The 19473-nt window shown below is 40.0% G+C and overlaps 1 protein-coding gene across 2 annotated transcripts in view; it reads left to right on the top strand.

Moving 5' to 3' along the window:
• Window positions 1-19473, top strand: part of SCN8A (sodium voltage-gated channel alpha subunit 8) — a 133942-nt gene that overhangs the window by 67676 nt on the left and 46793 nt on the right. For both annotated transcript variants that reach the window (XM_036758727.1, XM_036758726.1), the window contains exons 11-13: window positions 2996-3361; window positions 10013-10148; window positions 17428-17666. In XM_036758727.1, the coding sequence (XP_036614622.1) occupies window positions 2996-3361; window positions 10013-10148; window positions 17428-17666 (741 nt within the window). The remainder of the gene's footprint in view (window positions 1-2995; window positions 3362-10012; window positions 10149-17427; window positions 17667-19473) is intronic.

Here is a 19473-nt window from a genome sequence, read left to right as displayed (position 1 = left end):
TTGTATATTGGGAAATATTTAACAAAACAAATAGAAATACAGTAGCAGATAGATGTTAATATGCAGTTTTCTAAGCCAATGTGGGGCTTCCAGGATCCTTATGTATATTTAGTGGCTCTAGTTTCTATTTGAGTTTGACACTACTGCTCTAGTGGATGGAGGATCAGTTGGCCCTTTAGTCCTGGCATTCAGGTTCTGCCAACCCTAGCCATATGACTATGGGCAAATCTCTTACTCTCCAATTTTAAGATGGCAAATTATAGACAAATTACCAATGGGCTTCTCTGGAGGGAGTTTCTACACTGAGAGTATACTAAACTGATAGAATTCTCCCTTTTCTTAGCACTGGGAATGTGTCTTTCTTTTAGTAGCTTTTCTGGCCCAGTCTTGACCCCATCAGAAAACTGAAAGGTATATTAGGAGAGAAACTTCCAGCTCACTAGCTGTCTTCTGCTCTTTCCATTACACCAGATAATTATTCTTCCTCTTAGTATCACCTCAGGATAATTGCTTAGTGTTTCTAGGAGCACACACATCTCTGAAGTCTAATGGATTTCTCTAGGCCATGACATTCTTTTCCTGCTATAAAGAAATGCTGAAGAGTTTTAGAGATTCAGGTGCAGCGGAGATTCCCCTTATGTGGCATTCTGTCCAGTCTCTTTCTTTCTTCCTAGAATGAGTCATTGTCAGGGTATATTATATCTTTGATCAAATGTTAGGATTCCGACCTCACCCCATTCTGGTCCCTTTTGTGGTCAGGAGTCATATCTAAATTACTTTTTCTATTTTTTTGTGAATTCCCTCACTGAGGTACAGTGTGATTAAAACATTGTTATAATTAAGAGAGCCATCTTTGGGTCATTTAATGAGAGCCTTAGTACTGTGAAATTATAGAGGTGCTGTTAGCTTTTTGCTGCCAAAGCATTTGTGATTAACATATATGTTTTAGCAGAAGGGTGCCCTGATTGCCACCTAGCTCACAAATAAAACTGGTCTTTTAACTGCATGAAAACAATCACTTCCTCCTGATTTTCTCCCATCAAAAATTATAGATTCCTAGAGCCCATAACTGCCTGCAGTGATGTACTTTGGGAGCCCAATAGGGATATTTTTTCCTGTCCTGGGACTCATGTTTTCTTATGGCTTCTTTGGACTATCCTGAAGAGACAACAAGGGCAAATGGTCATTTCTGCTTCTGTTTTAATAATTCTAATAGTTAGGCTTCTTAAAATCCCAAGAAGCATGTTTCAAATGGCTGTCAAACTACTCTGCTCTGAGGTCTTCTAAGATGAGGCACTTACTGGTCTCAAATAAAAAGTAAAGCTTCCCATATTCAACAAGCAGACTTGATTGCTTAATCCATTTTTGAGTTGACCCATAGTCCTACCTAGCTCATGACCAAAATCATTGTGGCCTTTAGGGGAAAATTGGAAAGCACTGCATAAATGTAAGCTGCTATTTTTATTATGGGTATCGTGCTCTTCCCTCCTGGGGATGGACCTGGGGGAAAGCACCATTTTTTACTGTGTCAGTTCCCCAGGGTAGAATAAGCAATCAAGCTTCTTCTGCTTGGATTCCTTGTAGCTCATTTTATATCTTAACATCCAGATTTCCAAGTCCTGGTCAGAACATGTCTTATCAGGTGAAATAGGCCGCTAGCTTCCTTGCCAGTTTCTCTAGGACCAAGAATAGTTTGTTACATTAGTTATAGGCAATAATTTATTCTTAGCATTGTCCATCCTATAAAATATATGACATGTAAAAGAGGCAGTTAGTATTTAATTATGTGCCTCAGTATAAAGGGACATTGGTATAATGGAAAATCATGGATAACAACCCCACCATAACCATAATCTCCAGGGAAAAGAAACTTGCCATGAGACATGGGGCAATGGTCCCAACGCAGCTTGTGAGTATAGAATACTCCTAAGGTTTTTGGAAAATCCACATTTTATGTTATCTGTTATGTTATCTGCATAATTAAAAGTTGACAATATATGGTCAATTTTATGGTAAACATTTTTACAAAAAGCTATCCATAATTTTGTGGTTTCCTTGTTTTGACTCTTACTGATGAAAGTCATTGATTCCTTTCAGATCACCATTAGCAGCTTAGAAGGACCTTGGTCTAGAAAGAAATGACAAACTAGAGGCAAAGAATTATGAGTATAGAAAACATTCCAGAGAAAATGGATTAGAATAGGAATCAAGAGTATTGGGTAAAAATACAATGAGAAAGAATACAAATTGTCAACATTATCGGAAGGATCTAGGAGCTGGCGATATTGTGGGAAGGTAGCCAGAAAGTTGGGTTAGAAGAAACAAGGCTGATAGATGGGATTCTTACCAATGGAGCTCCAGATTGCTCAGCGATATCTCTTATCATCTTCATTATGACACAAAATGTTTATTAAGCATCTGACTGTGTGTAATCCTTTGGAGCAGGGCTCACTGACACACAAAGATAACAGCATAGACACATTCCCTATCCTCCCTGACTTTGTAACCTAAGACAGATACATACTGACTTGGAATGATGTGGAGAACACTTAAAGGGAACAGAAGAAAAACATCAAATCAATACATGAAGAGACCAGATTATTTGCTTCCTAAATCAAAGATAAGTTCATTATAGGGAATAGGGACAAGCACAAGTACCTAATAAGAGACAAATGGGAACATTGGTGGGAATTTACCATTGAGGAGAATAGATTCAAAACTGGAGGGGGCCGGTCGTCTTTTCCAACATCATTTCATATGCGTGGAAACTGAAGACCAGGGAAGCTAATTATCTCACCCTGGGTCACATAGGTTGTATACATGGGGGAGGAAGGGAGAAGGGAAGGGTTTGAGCCCAGGTTGTCTCCCACTGGACAGAAATTGATCATAGCAGGTGGTGAGGGGTTGAGACGCCTCTCGACCTCTGCTTTGTGCTTTTGTACAGGTGGTCCCTGCACCCCTTCTCTCACTCTCTTTCTCTCTTTGGTTCCCACAGTCACTGCTCAGCATTCCAGGTTCCCCATTCCTTTCTCGCCACAACAGCAAGAGCAGCATCTTCAGTTTTAAGACACCCGGCAGGTTCCGAGATCCTGGTTCTGAGAATGAGTTTGCAGACGATGAGCACAGCACCGTAGAGGAAAGTGAAGGCCGCCGAGACTCGCTCTTCATCCCCATTCGGGCCCACGAGCGGCGCAGCAGTTACAGTGGCTACAGTGGCTATAGCCAGGGCAGCCGCTCTTCTCGCATCTTTCCCAGTCTGCGACGCAGTGTGAAACGTAACAGCACAGTCGACTGCAATGGAGTGGTGTCCCTGATCGGGGGGCCTGGGCCCACCATGGCACCAGGGCGTCTTCTGCCTGAGGTGAAAATAGATAAGGCAGCTACTGATAACAGTGTAAGGAAGTAAATGGGTAGATCGAGGCTAGGCATGGCATTCTCTCCCTTCTCCCCCCTTTTTTCCAGGCCTTCTTTCCTGCCTGCCCTTGGTGTCTCTCTTTTTGTTTGTCTCAATACATTTCTCTATTTTCCTTTTTATTTTTTCTCTGTCTCATCTCTAATTTACCCTTTCCATCTTCCTCTTCTTTTACTGTCCATTATTTCCCTCTGTTTTTCATCTCATCTCCCTTGATTATCCCTCTGTATCTTTCTGTCCTCTTCTGTCCCACCATCCTATCCCTCCTTCTCTCTCTTTCTCTCCCTCTTTTCTCTCTCCCTCCCTCCCTCTTTTTCTCTGTCTCCTCTTTCTCTTCCCCCCTCTCTCCTGTGTCTCCCCCCTTTCTCCTCTCCTATCTTCTCTCTCTCTTTCTCTCTCTCTCTCTCTCTCTCTCTTTCTCTCTCTCTCTTCCTCTCTCTTTCTCTCTCTGTGCCCAGCTTCTCACTTGTTTTTTACCCCCTTTTTGTGTGCCTGTCACCTTTAGTTCCTTCCCCTGCTTTGACTGAATGCCTCTGGCCCAGCGGATGATGCTCTGATGGAATGAGATTGGGTTTGTCACAACAATGACAGCGTCTGAGCCAATTGAAAACTATCATTGCCTCTTCTTCCTGAACTAATTGTTTTGGTCCTCTTAGGAAAACAGCTTGGAATTTAAAATTTCTCTTATCTAAAAACTTTTTTTGTACTGCTTCATTAATTTTTACTAATACTTGAGTGTTCTCCACAAGAATGAGATAAGATTATCCAAGGATGATTGAGTGTCATCTGGGAAGGCAGGAGATAAAAGAGTACAAAAACAGGGTGATCAGCATTAAACAGGGTTTTCAAAAGGGTTTGAAAGAAAAAAGACCCCAGAGGAAGAAAAAATGGGAAGTTGGAACAGGAACACGTGACATATGGAGGAGGAAGGAAAAGAAAGCAAAAGGTGAAGCATAATGGATGTTAGGCTGCAAAAGGAGTTACATGTACCGGTACAAAACCATCGATGACTTGAGATTAAGCATATTTGTTGAGAAGTCAGGATACTAGCTTCCAGTTTTGTGGAAGCCATTTTTTTCTATCTGGTTTTTCAATTCCAAGCTGTTTAATTTCCTTTTTTTAATTTTAAATTCTTGGCACCTAATTAGCCCTGGTTCCTCCTACCTCTTGCTTCCTGACTTTCCTCACTCCTCCCTCAGTTGGTATTAAATTCGTTCAAATAGCATGTCAGTGTACTTTATTCTAATACCTTAGTTCCTTCTAACATGGCATGGAGACACAGCTCCTCTAATTAGCATGATGCATGAATATAGGGCATCTCTACTAATATGGATGGTGTGGTATATGGAATAGACTTTTTATTTAAGGCAGTTCCTTTATTAACCTGATATTCAGTGTGTAGTTTGGAATAAGTTGGGACTCTGGTTTCCCTCAGCCCCCATTTTTTTTTAACAAAATGTAACTACTGATGTAGAAGGTTGTTGTCGTTTTGTATGGTTGATCTTGAGAAATAAATTAAGTATTGCTTAATATGCCCAGGATACCGGGTATATTAAGCAGTTGGTTTAAAAGAAAAACACTTGATTGTTCTTTCAGTTCCATTTTTGTTTGGTTTTCATGAATTCTATGTCTGTAGCTAAACTTTGAATTCCCAAATAAATGGAGAGAAAAGTCAAGGAGTTGATAATGAAAAAGAAAAACAGGGAAGCTTTAGAAAATAGGAATTTCCCATGTTGGAAGGAGGTGGTAGGAGAGGAATCAAGTTGAATTTTGGTGGCCAATATGCCAGATTAGATTTAGTAACTTTCTTCTAAAGAGAAGAGCCTAGAAAAGAAAATGGTCTCTGTTCTAAGAAGGTACTTGACTCTCTGCTTGAAGGCAGAGGAGCAGTATTCAAAGCAGCATGTGCAATGTGGGAAGTGGGCGTGAAATTGGGAGTCAGTTTAGCAGACTCCTATGGAATGTAAGCCCTACTCTGCTGAGTGAGAGCAGCATAGGTGTGGTTCAGCCTTTGGGTCAAGGCATTTGGCACATACTCTTTGCTGAATCTGATGATGATGATGTCAGCAATTGTGGAGTGTTCATTCAAACCAGAGTCAAATTCAGAACTAAGCGAGAGATCAGGACAGGGCTGTCATCCCCAAGTGCTTCCAGCCTAGGAAAAAAAATTATTTTTAGGTTAGATGTGAAAAGTTTGTCTTGCAGTGAGAATGATTAAATACTAGATCTGGTCTTCTATGGAAATGATTAAAGATCAGGAAGACAAAATAACCACAACTTGGAAAGGTGAGGCATTTGTGTGTGTGTGTGTGTGTGTGTGTGTGTGTGTGTGTGTGTGTGTAAGTAGAGGATTGTACCAGATTCCATTCAATATCTTGTTGGCTAGGATTCAACAGGTAGCTTCAGACCTTTTGGTGTTCCTGCAGCCAAAGCTTATCATCCCTTTCCTTGACTGTTTAGAGTATATTCAAAGTTCTGTACTAGAGATTCTCAAAGACTGGTTCAGAGACCACTGGTGATCCTCAAGTTGGTCTTATGTATTAATCTTTTATAATATTGTAAGTATCATGTATCTATTTTTATGACAACTATACTTTTGTTCCTGGCATAAAGTAAGAATTAAATTTAATAAAAATTAGATGCCACATCATTGATGTTTCATCGAAAGCAATGCCATGCTTCCTATTAATTTAGATAGCAAGATCAAAGAGGTGTCCATCTTGTGCATAGCTGAGATGGAGTAGAAAAGTAGCTCATGGGAATTGATAATATTGAGGAACTTGGAGGTTAGGATGCTTAACATTTGGAATAGAAAGAAAAACTGAGCTGAGTACTAGATTCCATGAGAAAGAGGTGGAGGTATCTTAGGGGCTGATATATAACTTCAGAGAGACTCTTGATTGGGTAAATAAATGTGAATACAGGGAACCTCAAAGGAGGAGATGTTGCTGAGTGCTAGTGGCAATGGGGAGCAAGAAATATTCCTGTGCTCCTTCCAGGACTAGGTTGTTGTTAGGGAGAGGGGGAGAGAGAAGGGTAATGAAAGTGTAATGTCATCTGGAGGTAGCCAGATCTCTGTAAGTAGGTAGAAACAGACAAGGGAGAGGTCTGAAGTGAAGGGAAGTTTGTTAATTTTGGAGTGGGAATTCCAAGGGACACAAGGGATGAGGCCAACAGAGTGGCATTGGGACATGAGTGGAGAAGGGTTGAGATGAATGGGGATGAGAGAATGGGAAGTGGGTCTTGGAGGAGAAATTGGCTTACATTTAGGCAACTAGCTATTCATCAACACAGAGACTGGAAAAGGAAGAGTTGGTGTATTAGTCATAGTAGTTGTGCCTGAGTAGTGGTCTTGTGGATCTCAGTAGGAGGAAGGTAGATACACTTAATGGGTTTTTTGGGAGGGTGGAGGGAAGGTGCAGGCTTGCTTTCCTTATGGGTCCCATTGCTACATTCAATGTAGCATACACTCAAGCATTCCTTGAGCTCACACCAATTGATGAGGAAACTACCCTGGGAGTATACCAGATGGTAGGGGGAAGCTTCTGGGATTAAAATGTTGCTGTGGGCAATTTATTACATAGTTAAATCATACATAGATAATTGACCATTAGCTGTAAGCAAACTCAGTCTGGGGCTAACTAGGAATAGTCACTATTCCGAATTGACATATAAAAAGCGTGACAGAGATGTGATCAAATCTCATCGTGATGTCATCTATCTTACCTTTGGGTCTGGGGCAATAAAGACTCTCTTTTTCATGGAATCACTTGGACAAAGATCTGTTTCCTGGGGCTTTTCAAACCTGCAGTGCATAAAATGAGCCAAGGCCTATTTAATTTTGGTGATCTGCTGAAGGCCTTTTTGTAGAAACATTAATTATCCAGACAGAATAGCCCCCTTTCTAGCTTTTTAGAAGCATTTTGTTTATTAAACAAATAAACAATCTTTTTTTAAAAAACTACTTTTTAAAAAGCCATTTATATAGTTAACAACCAGTTATCTGAGATAATGGAAGTTAAAGGAATATAGAGGATTAAAATCCATGGAAAATTTTAAAACTTCACTAAATTACTTTCACCATCCTTTCTCACCAAACCTCAAAAGGAAATATTATGGGTCAAAATGCACTCCTTTCAGCTCCCTTGCCTTTTCTGCAGTGAGTTGCTAATTAACTGGGTGATGACCAAAATGTAGACAGTTAAAGAGAAGGGAAGCAAAGGACATGTATAATCTGTGAACTGGATAACCATTCCCTGAATAACTAATAGGTGTTTTTTTGGTGAATTAAAAGGTACAATTTGTCTTTTGGGTGGGAGGAAGATTTATTTAAAAACGCTGCCCTGGGGTCATGGGTGGGCCTGTAATCAGTGCTATGGCATTCAGATAGGTAAGTTACTTACTGGTCCTTGTCTTTCCTGAAACGGGGTCCTTTTAGGTGAAACCTGAAATGCGCAACAGGTTCGGCTCAGAAATGGCACTTGGGTGATCTGTCCAACATATAAAGCATAAGATTGTTTCAGTTCCCACTTCAGAACTCCTCTAGAGGGTATAATACGCCTCTTATGGACTCCTGTCTACTTTTTGGTATCAGACAAGTGACCCTGATTCCATTGGCTGCCCTAAGAGTAAGAAGACATGATTTGGTGGCTCTTTCGGTATTTTTCCCCCTTTTCAGAAAAATTAGATCCATTGATTGATTCCAAAGTATAACAAAGAGGACTACGGTTATTTAAGTGTAGGATGATTTATTCTTCAGATGTGTCCTAGTTAATTCTTGTTACACCTGGCCTGCCACTTAGAGAGGCCTCTTCTTTTTTTAGTCTTATTCTGTGTGATTGATTAAATCATACTTTTCTAGTTGCCCACATTGTAAAACCATGAGGGCTTTACTCCTGTTTCAGAGATTAAAATTTTCCTGGCTTCATTGCCCTATTCATGAGTCTTGCCTTGCCTATCTTCACCTTAGAAGTCATAAGCTCCATAAGGAGCTGTAGTCTGGGTGACTATAGCTATATATTTGAAATAACTGTTGTAGAAAAGAAAGGGAAGGAAGAAGAGGAGGCTAGTCATCAGGTTACCCCGATTTCTATGGCACTAGAAATCTTGTGCCTCAGTACAGGTGCTCACTATGGTCACCTTTGACACTTATTATACATATTCATAAGTGTACAAATATTTTAGCATCAACATAGCCTGAGTTTCAGAGGCAATAATTTTTCTTCATCAGATCATGTATTTAGAGCTAGAGAAGACCTCAGAGGTCCTCTAGTACAACTTTAGACACAGGGAAGTTAAGCCCCAGAGAAATGAAGTCATTTTACCCAAAGTCACACAAATAGTAAATGACAAACCTAACATCTGCTAGAAAACATCTTCCTATTGACCTTGAAGAAGTAAATCTAATGTGTATGTTAGAATAAAGACATTTTGCTGTGGCCTAGCTTTTATTTCCTTTCCCCACAGTAAGGGCCAGTTTGATTCTACTCAGAAATATGCTCCTCCAGCTCTTTTCTCTGTACTTTGGATGGTATTTGTTAAAGCTTCTTGGCCTGTGCTGGACATGAGCTACAAGACCAGAAGATGTATTGGTTGGATTTTGAGCCACCCAGGGAAGCCAGTTTGAATACAAAAAGGTTGGGGTATAGAGAGTACACTAACAAGGAAAGCTGAGGTCACAGTAGTGTCTTTTCTGTCTATTACCACACTAATACTGCCCATGGGATGGGCATGGAACACATGCTCCTGGAGCATGGATTGATGATGCGTTTCTTAGAATTTTTAATTTTCTTGGTATCTGATCATTGAGCAGATTTAGTTACAAGGTTTGGATTTGGCAACAACCTCTAGAACCTTCTCTTTTCTTCTCCTAGCCACAGGGGAAAAGTAAGATGAGTGTTGGAGCCTTTGTTAAAAACTAAATAACTGTTTTTTAAAATGTGTTTATTTTGTTCATATTTCCTTGTATTCCAGATTATACATCTTAGATGGACTGACTTGATAATAATAGTTATAGCAACCATTGCTGTGGTAGGGCAATTGTTGACTAAGAATTTGCCAATAGTTCTAGTTTTTCCATACTTGATGAAGTGAAACCAGTGATATTTGGTAAGATCAAAAGCTGAGATGGAAGCTAAGAAAAATTTTCATGATGTAAGAATTTGATGTATTATACATATATCCAAGGCTAATTCATTTCTAACCAATGGGATCCATGCTGTTGGGACTAGCCCATAGGTTATTTAAACTAGTGCAAAGTCTGGTCTGTTGGCTCTCAAAGAAACTAGGTTGGTTTACCTGTTTTGTTTCCCAGAAGTTTTGTTCACTATGTAGTGGTTTCTGGGTGGCCAGATTCCTGGCTTCACCTAAGGATGAAACAAATTCCCCAGGGGACCCCTAGGTAACTTAGTGTCTTTGGTCTAAAGTCTGCTGAAGACCCATTGTCAATAGAGTTAGCTCATGTAGCATATAGAGTTCTAAGACCAGATTAGGAGATGAAACGAAAGGCTTAAACCCATGCTAACACTTTGCAGTGTCCACTCAGTAAGGCCTGCCCTCAGTGTTAAAAGCCCCCACTCACCCAACCTGGTAATTTTGCAGGCAACAACGGAGGTGGAAATTAAGAAAAAAGGCCCTGGATCCCTCTTAGTCTCTATGAACCAGCTGAATGCCTCGTATGGACGGAAGGACAGAGTCAACAGTGTCTTGAGTGTTGTCACAAATACGCTGGTAGAAGGTATGTACTTTATGATTGAAATCCAGGCAGTTTGGGTAAGAGTGTGTGTATGTGTGTGTGTGTGTGTGTGTGTGTGTGTGTGTGTGTGTGTGTGCACATGTGTGCATGTACTCCCCTTCATAGTATGCATCTTAGAGTTTGAGAGTTAGGATTATGTTTTTGTGGAGACCAACCTGAGTTCTGTTCAAGTTCATATTTTCAGTGGTTCTGACAGTAACTGAACCTTTCATGGGTGGGGGAAACAAACAAGGGCTCATAATAATTCCCATTTACCTAGCACTTCACCATTATCCTGACTGATCTCACATTGACATTGTACCTTGAGGTTTACAAAGTGAGCTCCCTGCTACAGCAGCCCTGCAGGTGTCATCACCTTCGTTTTACAGATGAGGGGGCTGAGGCTCATAGAGGCTGTGACTGACCCATTGTCATAGAACTTGCTAGTCAGTGTCAGAAGTGGGCTTTGAACCAATTCTGCCTCTAGGCCCAATTCTCTTTCTCCTTTGCTCTATCTTTCTTATGAATAAGCTAGAAAGGAGGACTGGAGAGTCTGGAGGAACAAAAAGATTCAGACCAAAGAACCAATGAAAGGTAGAAAGATGGCATCCCTCTCGGGCATCCTTCCCACACTCCTTTTCTTCTGAATACTTATGGCCATTAGGATTTCCCCTTAAGAATGTACTCCTTACCAGCAGGTTTAGAGGCTGCGTCCACCTCTGAAAATATCCAAGGCAAAGTGAGAGAATTATCTCACTTGTACATCTGCTTGCCCGTTCCCTCCAAGCCAAAATCTTAGCCATCCCAAGCATATGGGGGCGAGTGACTGTTTGCAAGGTTGTGAGTCATTTAATAAACCTCCCAGTCCCTCTGGATTCTCTCCCAACTCACAGAATCCAAATGCTCTTATTATGACAGAAGCAGGAAAAATTATCCTGGGCTGCAAAATCTCCATTCCCAGTGAACATGGACAAGGAAGCTGGAGGATACCCTTTGGAATCCCCTTTATATTTCTTTAGGAAATGGGAACGCCTACTTCCATCTTCAAGCTGGCAAAGAGCCAGATCCAAACTCCCCATGCACTATGGCAATTCTGAAATGAGAAGTCACCACTTCAGTCTCCAGTTTCCACATGCCAGCAAACAGCAGACGTTTAGAGATTTTAAAAAAGGGAGTGGACCCAGATTCCAAATATGTACTATAAGAATTTATGGAAATGAGAACCTTTTTTTCCTTTTCTTTTTTGGGAAGAAAACTATATTTACCTTAGAAAGGGGTGAGTTCTAAGGAAAGGAAGCCAAAGCAAAGTTTTTTGTTGGTTTTTTTTTAACAGACTTCCTTCCCCACGCAGACTCCCACATGGCATCACTGTGGCCCTAAAATCTGTCGAACCAAGGCAACCATTTTCCTAGCAACTAGCAGCCAATCAGAAACCCCAGTCAGAACCACTTCACTTAAAATAAAGCTATTACCACGGGTACCTCATGGTCAGAATAAAGAAAGATAGACTTGATTTGTTCTTGGTCAAGCAGTAGAGAACTTTTTTCCCCAAGTATCAAATTCTCTCACCTGCATCGGAGAGAAGAAAGCCTATAAATTCATTCCTATAGAAATAGCATCTTATTCCAAGTACAGTCCAACTTTCAGAACTGTGCCTTCGAGAGAATGCTGTCTGGTGTTTAGGTCAGGTATTCTATGGCTAAATCTGTAGACTAAGGCCTAAGAAGAAGACAAAGAAGAAGATTTATTAACAATGCCTGACAGTGGTTTGACATTTTTACAGTTTTCATAGTGCTTTCACATCAAGATTTTTCCCATTACTTCACACATCTTAACGAGGTTCCCTATTTCTAAAGAATTTTGTCAGTGATGACAAGGAATCAGTATGAAAGTCACTTTAATGCTCCTTTTATCCAGTTTTCCCCAATACAGGACCCCTTTCAAAATAGCCATGACACAGGGCTATCCAGCCTCTCTCTGCCTGCATAGTTCTGTTCATAGGAAGCTTGCTGCTCTTCCAAACAGCTTGTTCAGTCATTGGATAATTCTGTTAAAATGTTCTTCCTTATATGGAGGTAAAAAATCTGCATCATAGTAACTCCTACACATAGTGCTAATTCTTCCCACAGAAGTCACATGGAATGTCTGTTCCCTTTATATGTGACAACTCTCCAGCGATTTTAAGACAGCCATCATGTCCTTCCCCTGCCTACACCTTTTCTTCTCCAGGCTAAATATCCCCAGTTCTTTCTACCATTCCTTATATGACATGGCCTCCAGATTTAGGATCAAAGGATTTAGAACTGGAAGGAACCTTTAGAGATCACCTGATCCAATCCCCTCATTCAACAGTCAAGAGGAAGTTGGCCAAGGTCACAAATAATAAATAGCATTTAATAGTTAATGTTTATATGGTGTTTTAAGGTTTGGTTTGCAAAGATGTTTACATATATCATCTCATTTGATGGTCACAACAGCCCTGTGAAGTAAGTGCTTTTATTATCATCTCCATTTTGTAGATGTGGAAACTGAGGCAGAGGGAGGTTAAGTGACGTGCCCAGGGTAACCTGTCTAGTAAGTGTCTGGGGGGGAACTCAGGTCTTCTTGACTCCAAATCCAGCACTCTGTACAGAGCCCTTCTGTTCCCACTGTGTTGCCTTCTTGGTCATTCCCCTTTTGGACATGTCAGTGTCCCTCTTAAACTGTGGTTCCAGACCAGGTATAATTCTACTATAGCACAGAGTACAGAATACAATAAGACATCATTCCATCAAAAACAATCCATGGTTACATGTTTTGAAGTGGTTGGCATTTTTTTTGTTTTTGTTTTTTAGCAACCATATCTCACTGAGCTTGTGATCAACTAGAATTTCCAAGTCATTGTTGTCAAGTTCATGTCTTTTCCAATATTCTTATATAATAATTTCTTAACCTAATAGATATATTGCTGTTAAATTTCATCTTAAAATTTTAGTTTGGGATCCTTGTTCCAGCCCATTGATCTGTCACCTGATTAATTAATTAGACAAATTACTTAAGCTTTCTGAGTCTCAGTTTCATCATCTGCACGTTAGGATCTCTAAGCACCCTTCCTTCTATAAATTTGTGGTCTTGTTTTGTGTTATCCACAAATTTGACAAACATTCCTGCTTTATATTTATCCAAACTGTTTGTAAAATGCCTTTTAAGATAGGACCAAGGATAGCCCTATGATAACCTATTTGGAAACTTCTCTTCAAGTTCACATTAACCCATTAACACTTCTTGGTGTTTTTTTTTAGTATTTGTTTTATTCAGTCAAGACTCACCTTCTCACTCTCCTACCCCAATTCCACTCCCCACCCCTACCACCATCACTATTTGAGAATACATGAAAAACCAAACCTATTAGAAAAATATGGATAGGCAAGAAAAAAAAACTTCCAAATGACTATGTCCAAAAAATATTTATTTCATTCTGTATTCTGAGTCCTTCACCTCTCTATTAAGAGGTCGGTTGCCTGTTTCCTCATTAGTCCGCTAGAATTCTGGTTGATCGTTACATTGATAAGGGTTGAGGATAGTAATATTCCATCCCATTTTGTGCCATCACTTGTTCATTCATTCCTCAGTTTATAGGCGCCCCGCCTTAGATTCTTATTCTTTCCTGTATCCAAAAGAACTATAAATATTTTTGTGTATTCTTTTTTTTTTCCTTAGAACTTATCCCTCCCTTAATCTACCACCTTCTCTTTAATGTCCCCTTCCCAGTTTTCCTCTTTCCCTCCTATTTCCCTGTTGAATGAAATGTATTTTGGGCCCAACTGTGTATATATTTTTCCTCCTTTTGGCCAGTTCAGGTGAGAGTGAGATTTAAATATCAGTGCCCCTCCTCCTTATCCCTTCCTCTTTGTTTGTATAGAGGCCTACTTGTCCACCTGACTATTTCTCTTTCTTCTCCCCCAGTGTATTCCTATTTTCCTCTCTTTCTACACATAGTTATATACACGTTGTTTCTCTCATTAGACTGTAAGATGCTTGAAAATAGGGACTGTCTTATGCCTTTCTTTTTATCCTCAGCACTTGGCATAGTGCCTGATACACAGTAGGTAGTTAATAAATGCTTGTTGACTGACTGAATAATGATCTCCAGTCTTCTTGCACCTCTCTCATTTTCCATGATTACTTTTCTCCCTGAAATACCTCATGAGCAGGCCTACTATATTAATGTTCTTAAGATACCATTTTGACTTGCAATTTACCTTCTCAAATACTTTCAGTGGTGGCCTGTTTCCTATAAGTTAAATTCCCAGCTCTATAGTCTTGTCATTCATTTTTCCTCGAGATCTAGTCCCAATCTATCTTATACTGTTTCTCTAAACATACTTTACATTTTCCGCAAACTAATGGTAGGCTTTCCCACTTCCCACTAGTTCTTGCTTACTCTACTAGTGTTCATGGTTCAGCTGCACCAGCATAATAAAAATGACAATACTACCTAAATTAATTTATAGAATCAGTGTTATACCAATTAAAGTACCCAGCAGATGCTTTATAGAGCTAGATAATATAATAACAAAATTCATTTGGAAGAACAAAAGGCCTATAATCTTAAGGGAGCTAATAAAAAAAAGTAGGAGTGAAGGAAGAAAAACACTTCTAGGCTTCAAACTGTACTATAAAAATGTAATATTTATTACATTAAAAAACAAAAGCTCAGTGGAATATGCAAGATAAGGAAGAATTGGAAAACACTGAGCTCAATAGCCCAGTGTTAAGTAAACAGGAAAACATAAATTACTTGCAAAATAAGTCCCTACTCAATAAGAAGTGCTAGGAAAACTGAAAAGCTGTGTGGCAGAAATTAGATTGAGACCAACAGTTTACAGCATTTACCAGAATAAGCCCAAAATGTATGTGCAATCTGAATATCCAAGTTGATACCGTAGCAATACTAGAAGAGAACCTGATCAGGAATCTTTCAAAGCTATCTTGGTGGGGGAGGGAGGGAAGGGTGCAAAGAGGGGGGGCTTCTTAACCATGCAAGGGCTAGAAGAAATAACAAAATAATTTTGATTACATGAAGTTTAAAAGCTTTAGCACAAATACGATTGATGTAAGTAAGATAAGAGGTGAAGCAATAAATTGGGCAGGGGGGGTGCTCTAACACACATATAAAATCAAAAGCCATTCTTCAAAGAGTATGAACAAGCAATTCTCCCAAAAGAAATTGTAGAATGTTAACAACTATATGAACGTGCAGACACCAAGCATTTATTAAGTGCTTCCCATGTGTATGCTAGGCATTATTTTAAGTGCTGTAGATACAAAGAAAAAGCACAAACATTACTTCCCTCAAAGAACTTCTATTCTAATGGAGAAGATTATATGGACATATAGAGAAGATGGAAGGTATCTTTCAAGAGCAGGCACTAGGAGCTGGGGGTGGGTAGGATGGGCAGGAAAGGCCCCTTACAAAAGGTGGCTTTTTTTTAAGGTAATTGGGGTTAAGTGACTTGCCCAGGGTCACACAGCTAGTAAGTGTGTCAAGTGTCTGAGGCTGGATTTAAACTCAGGTCCTCCTGACTCTGGGGCCGGTGCTCTACTCACGGTGCCACCTAGCTGCCCCCAAAGGTGGCTTTTGAGCTAAGTTTTGAAGGAAACCAGGGATTCTAAGAGGTGGAGGTGAGGATGGAAAGCATTCCAGATGGAAGGACAGCCATTGATAAGGCATTGTGAGCATGAGGAGTTTGGTTTTCCAGCATCCACGGCCATAACTATCCCTTGTTCCCAGGTGTTGGATATGAGCTCTATGGTTCAAAACATTTCTGCCATGACCAGTGTAGATTGTGAGGCAGGTATCACCTGTTTAGGTTGTAAAGGTCAGGACCCTGGAGGACTGGAATATAAGTACAAAGCAGGTGGGCACTGGTCAGTGAGCGGGAAACCTTTAGGGTTGAAATGCACAAGGTAGGACTCTGTGTGTGCCTTGACTGGCCCCCATCAAGGCTTCGGGGGAATTTGAGTTTGCCTCAACTGGCCCCCATTGAAGCTTGAGGGGATTTAGAGAAATACCTAAGTTGTGCCCGTCTCGATTGGCCTCATTGAGACGTAGAGGGAGTTGCCTTCCCCCCTTCTTGCTGGCCCCTGCAAGAAGGGTAATTAGGGAATGCTGTAGGAGTTGGTGCTCAGCAACCCTTGTGAGAAGGTCAGATAGAATAAAATCTGTATTGTTTAATTGTTACCTTTGAAGCTGACTTTCCTTCATAAAAGCCAATCAAAGAACCTGTGCTAGCAGGCCATCCCGGGTGTGCCAGGGTGCTTGCTAGTACAGGTGTGGAGAGAAGATGGGAAAAACAGCAGCCAAAAAATCCAAACTGAATGCCGTGTAGAGCCGAGCTTGAGCCCAAAGGAGAGACAAGCGAGAATTCAGCCCTGCTTCTTCTTTGCAGAAGTGAGAGACTGTGATGGTTGGACACTCCATGGACTGTCGAACTTGGTTGGTGTGCTGATTTCCTTTGCTGAACTTTTTCCCTCTTCTTTATTTATTTTTGTTATTAATGATTATGTGAGGGAGAAAGGAGAGAGAGATTGGGAAACATTCAGTGACTTTCTTTAATCCCTCCCTGCAAACTCAAAGAGGTCTGGAACCATATCTCACTCTTCAGTTCCCATAACACCTAATGTAGTGCCTTTACATATTTAGCACTCAATAAGTATTTTTTAATTTAGTTGACTTTCTGTTTTATTTAAGACTACCATATCGCTGGGCAACTAGGTGACACAGTGGATAGAGTGCCAGGACTAGAGTCAGAAAAACTTGTCTTCCTGAGCTCAAATCTGGCCTCAGACATTTACTAGTTGTGTGACCCTGGGCAAGTCACTTAACCCTGTTTACTTCAGTTTCCCCATCTGTAAAATGGGCTGGAGAAGAAAATGGCAAACCACTTCATTATCTTTGCGAAGAAAACCCTAAGTGGAGTCATGAAGAGTTGAAAAGACTGAGAACAACTGAACAACAAACCATGTCACTGGTGTGTGTTTATAACATATAAACCTTGTGCTGGTCATTCTAATTCTTTTCATTTAGTGGAACAAGAACTGTGTGAGGGGAGAGTTCTCTCCTAGTAAAGTCATTTGGAGTCTTTAGGTGTAATAATTCCTCCTCATAGGAAGCAGGGAAGCTCATGTATTTCCAATTCAGTTTTACAGTTTACAGTCACCAATAATGGCTATTAGAAAGTATACTTCTGTTTCTTCACTACTTAATTGAGAAGTTCCCTTTGCTCTTGCCCTGCTACAGAGTTAGAAGAGTCTCAGAGAAAGTGTCCTCCATGTTGGTACAAATTTGCCAACACCTTCCTCATCTGGGAATGCCATCCATACTGGATCAAGCTGAAGGAGATTGTGAATATGATTGTCATGGACCCTTTTGTGGACTTAGCCATTACCATCTGCATTGTCCTGAACACCTTGTTTATGGCGATGGAGCATCATCCCATGACACCACACTTTGAAAACGTCTTGGCTGTAGGAAATCTGGTAAGGCAGAGCACTGTCTCCTGATTTTGTCATTTAAACATGGGTTGTTTACTGTTTGTTTTTTCTATAGGAAACCCTTTGTTCTGTTATCTGCTGGTCACTATGGATGAGGAACTTGGTTGGGTAGAAAAGAAAATGATAGTTAATTGGAAGGCTGATGTAGTAGCAACCACTTCTAGATTTGGGGGTCTCTTGACTCCTTTCTCTTTCTGGGAAACTGGAAAAATGTCACTTAAAGTTACTGGCTGCAGACCAAGCCATGATGGGAGGCATGGGGTACTAGGTTGGTTTCAGGAACCAGAGTCAAGGGCTCTTGGATTCTCATCCTATTTCTAAGACATATTCCTGTGTGTCTCTTCTAAATGTAGCCGCAGCCCACCAAAATAATTTTTCTTCTGAGTTTTAGTAACAAATACCACACAGACCAAGATGCTTCTGTGCACCAAATGGAACTGTGGCTTGCTTTTTCCCCAACCAACTCTTGACTGCCCATTGAGTATTGTCTAGGGCAAATACTTACCCCAGAATGGTTTCCTTTTGCCTTCCAGCGTATGAGCCACCAGCTTCTGATCCATCACAAATTCATCATAATATTAGCCCAAGCTTGAGTTGTAATTAGGAAGACAAATATGCTGAGGGGAAAAAAATCACACAATGCATTCTAAAGTCAAATAGAAGTGAAGATTGGATTATTTTGCTTCTGCTTGTCTCTATTATTGAACAAATTGAGTTGATGCTACTCAAATTAATTGTAACAGCTCGACTGAAGGAGATAGATCATCTGATTCCCTTCATTCCTAGGGAGTGGTATCATAGAAATGTCAAAATAACATAGAATCCTCTTATAATACAGTTTATTGTGTATATTTTGGTTATACTTCAAGTTGGATGATGTCCCTTAAAATATCATATACAATTAAGGCCTGACATGCTTTGTTAGGAACATAAAGGGAACGTTAGTTCTGTCTCTAAAAACTAGCATTATAAAAGCATGCTGCTGTTCTTAACCAGTGTTTCCCAAGCTAATTTGGCTACAGAAGATTTTGGGGACTTGAAATAAGTGAAATTAATCCATTAATGCCTGTTTGGGCATATCTGGTAGCATGGAATGCCCTCAGAGACAAAGGGAAGTTGAGGAATTTTGGAGCACAGTAAGTGAAATTAGGCCTGGTTTTTTTTTAATTGGAAAAAAATTGTTGCATTATATAAAAAATTTTATATAAAATTTTATATTTAATATTTTAGAAAGAAAATATCACTAGCATTGTAATATTCTCCAAGAATCCCTCTTAACATCAGATCTAGTACTGGGAGTTCTGTAGAAGAGTTTGGAAAGGACTGTTAATTGTAACTAATTGGACCCACAGCCTGACACATGATATTGCCTCAGTTGTTTCCCAGCCTATAGCCTGAGAGCATAGTAAGGATGATTTAGAATTCTCCTGTCTGTGATGAGGATTCATTGCTTAGGCAGCCCATGTGAATTCAGATTGCTCAGGATTGAACTCTTTTTTTTTTTTTAGAGTATCACATTTTATTTTATTTTTTTAAATAATTTTTTTTAATTTTTAGTTTGCAACAGTCAGTTCCACAAGTTTTTGGGTTCCAAATTTTCTCTCCCTCTCTCTCCTCCCCCCTCCTTCTCAAGACAACATGTAATCCAATGTAGATTCTACATATACCTTCACATTGAACTTATTTACATAATAGTCCAGTTGTAAAGAAGAATTATAACCAATGGAATGAATCATGAGGAAGGAGGAACAAAACCAAAAAAGAAGGGAAAAAAAGAGAGCAAATACTTTGT

Source organism: Trichosurus vulpecula, chromosome 5, assembly GCF_011100635.1.
Source record: "Trichosurus vulpecula isolate mTriVul1 chromosome 5, mTriVul1.pri, whole genome shotgun sequence".
Lineage (NCBI taxonomy): Eukaryota > Metazoa > Chordata > Mammalia > Diprotodontia > Phalangeridae > Trichosurus > Trichosurus vulpecula.
The sequence above is the reverse complement of the archived record's forward strand: the minus strand, read 5'-3'. Positions and strand labels throughout refer to the sequence as shown.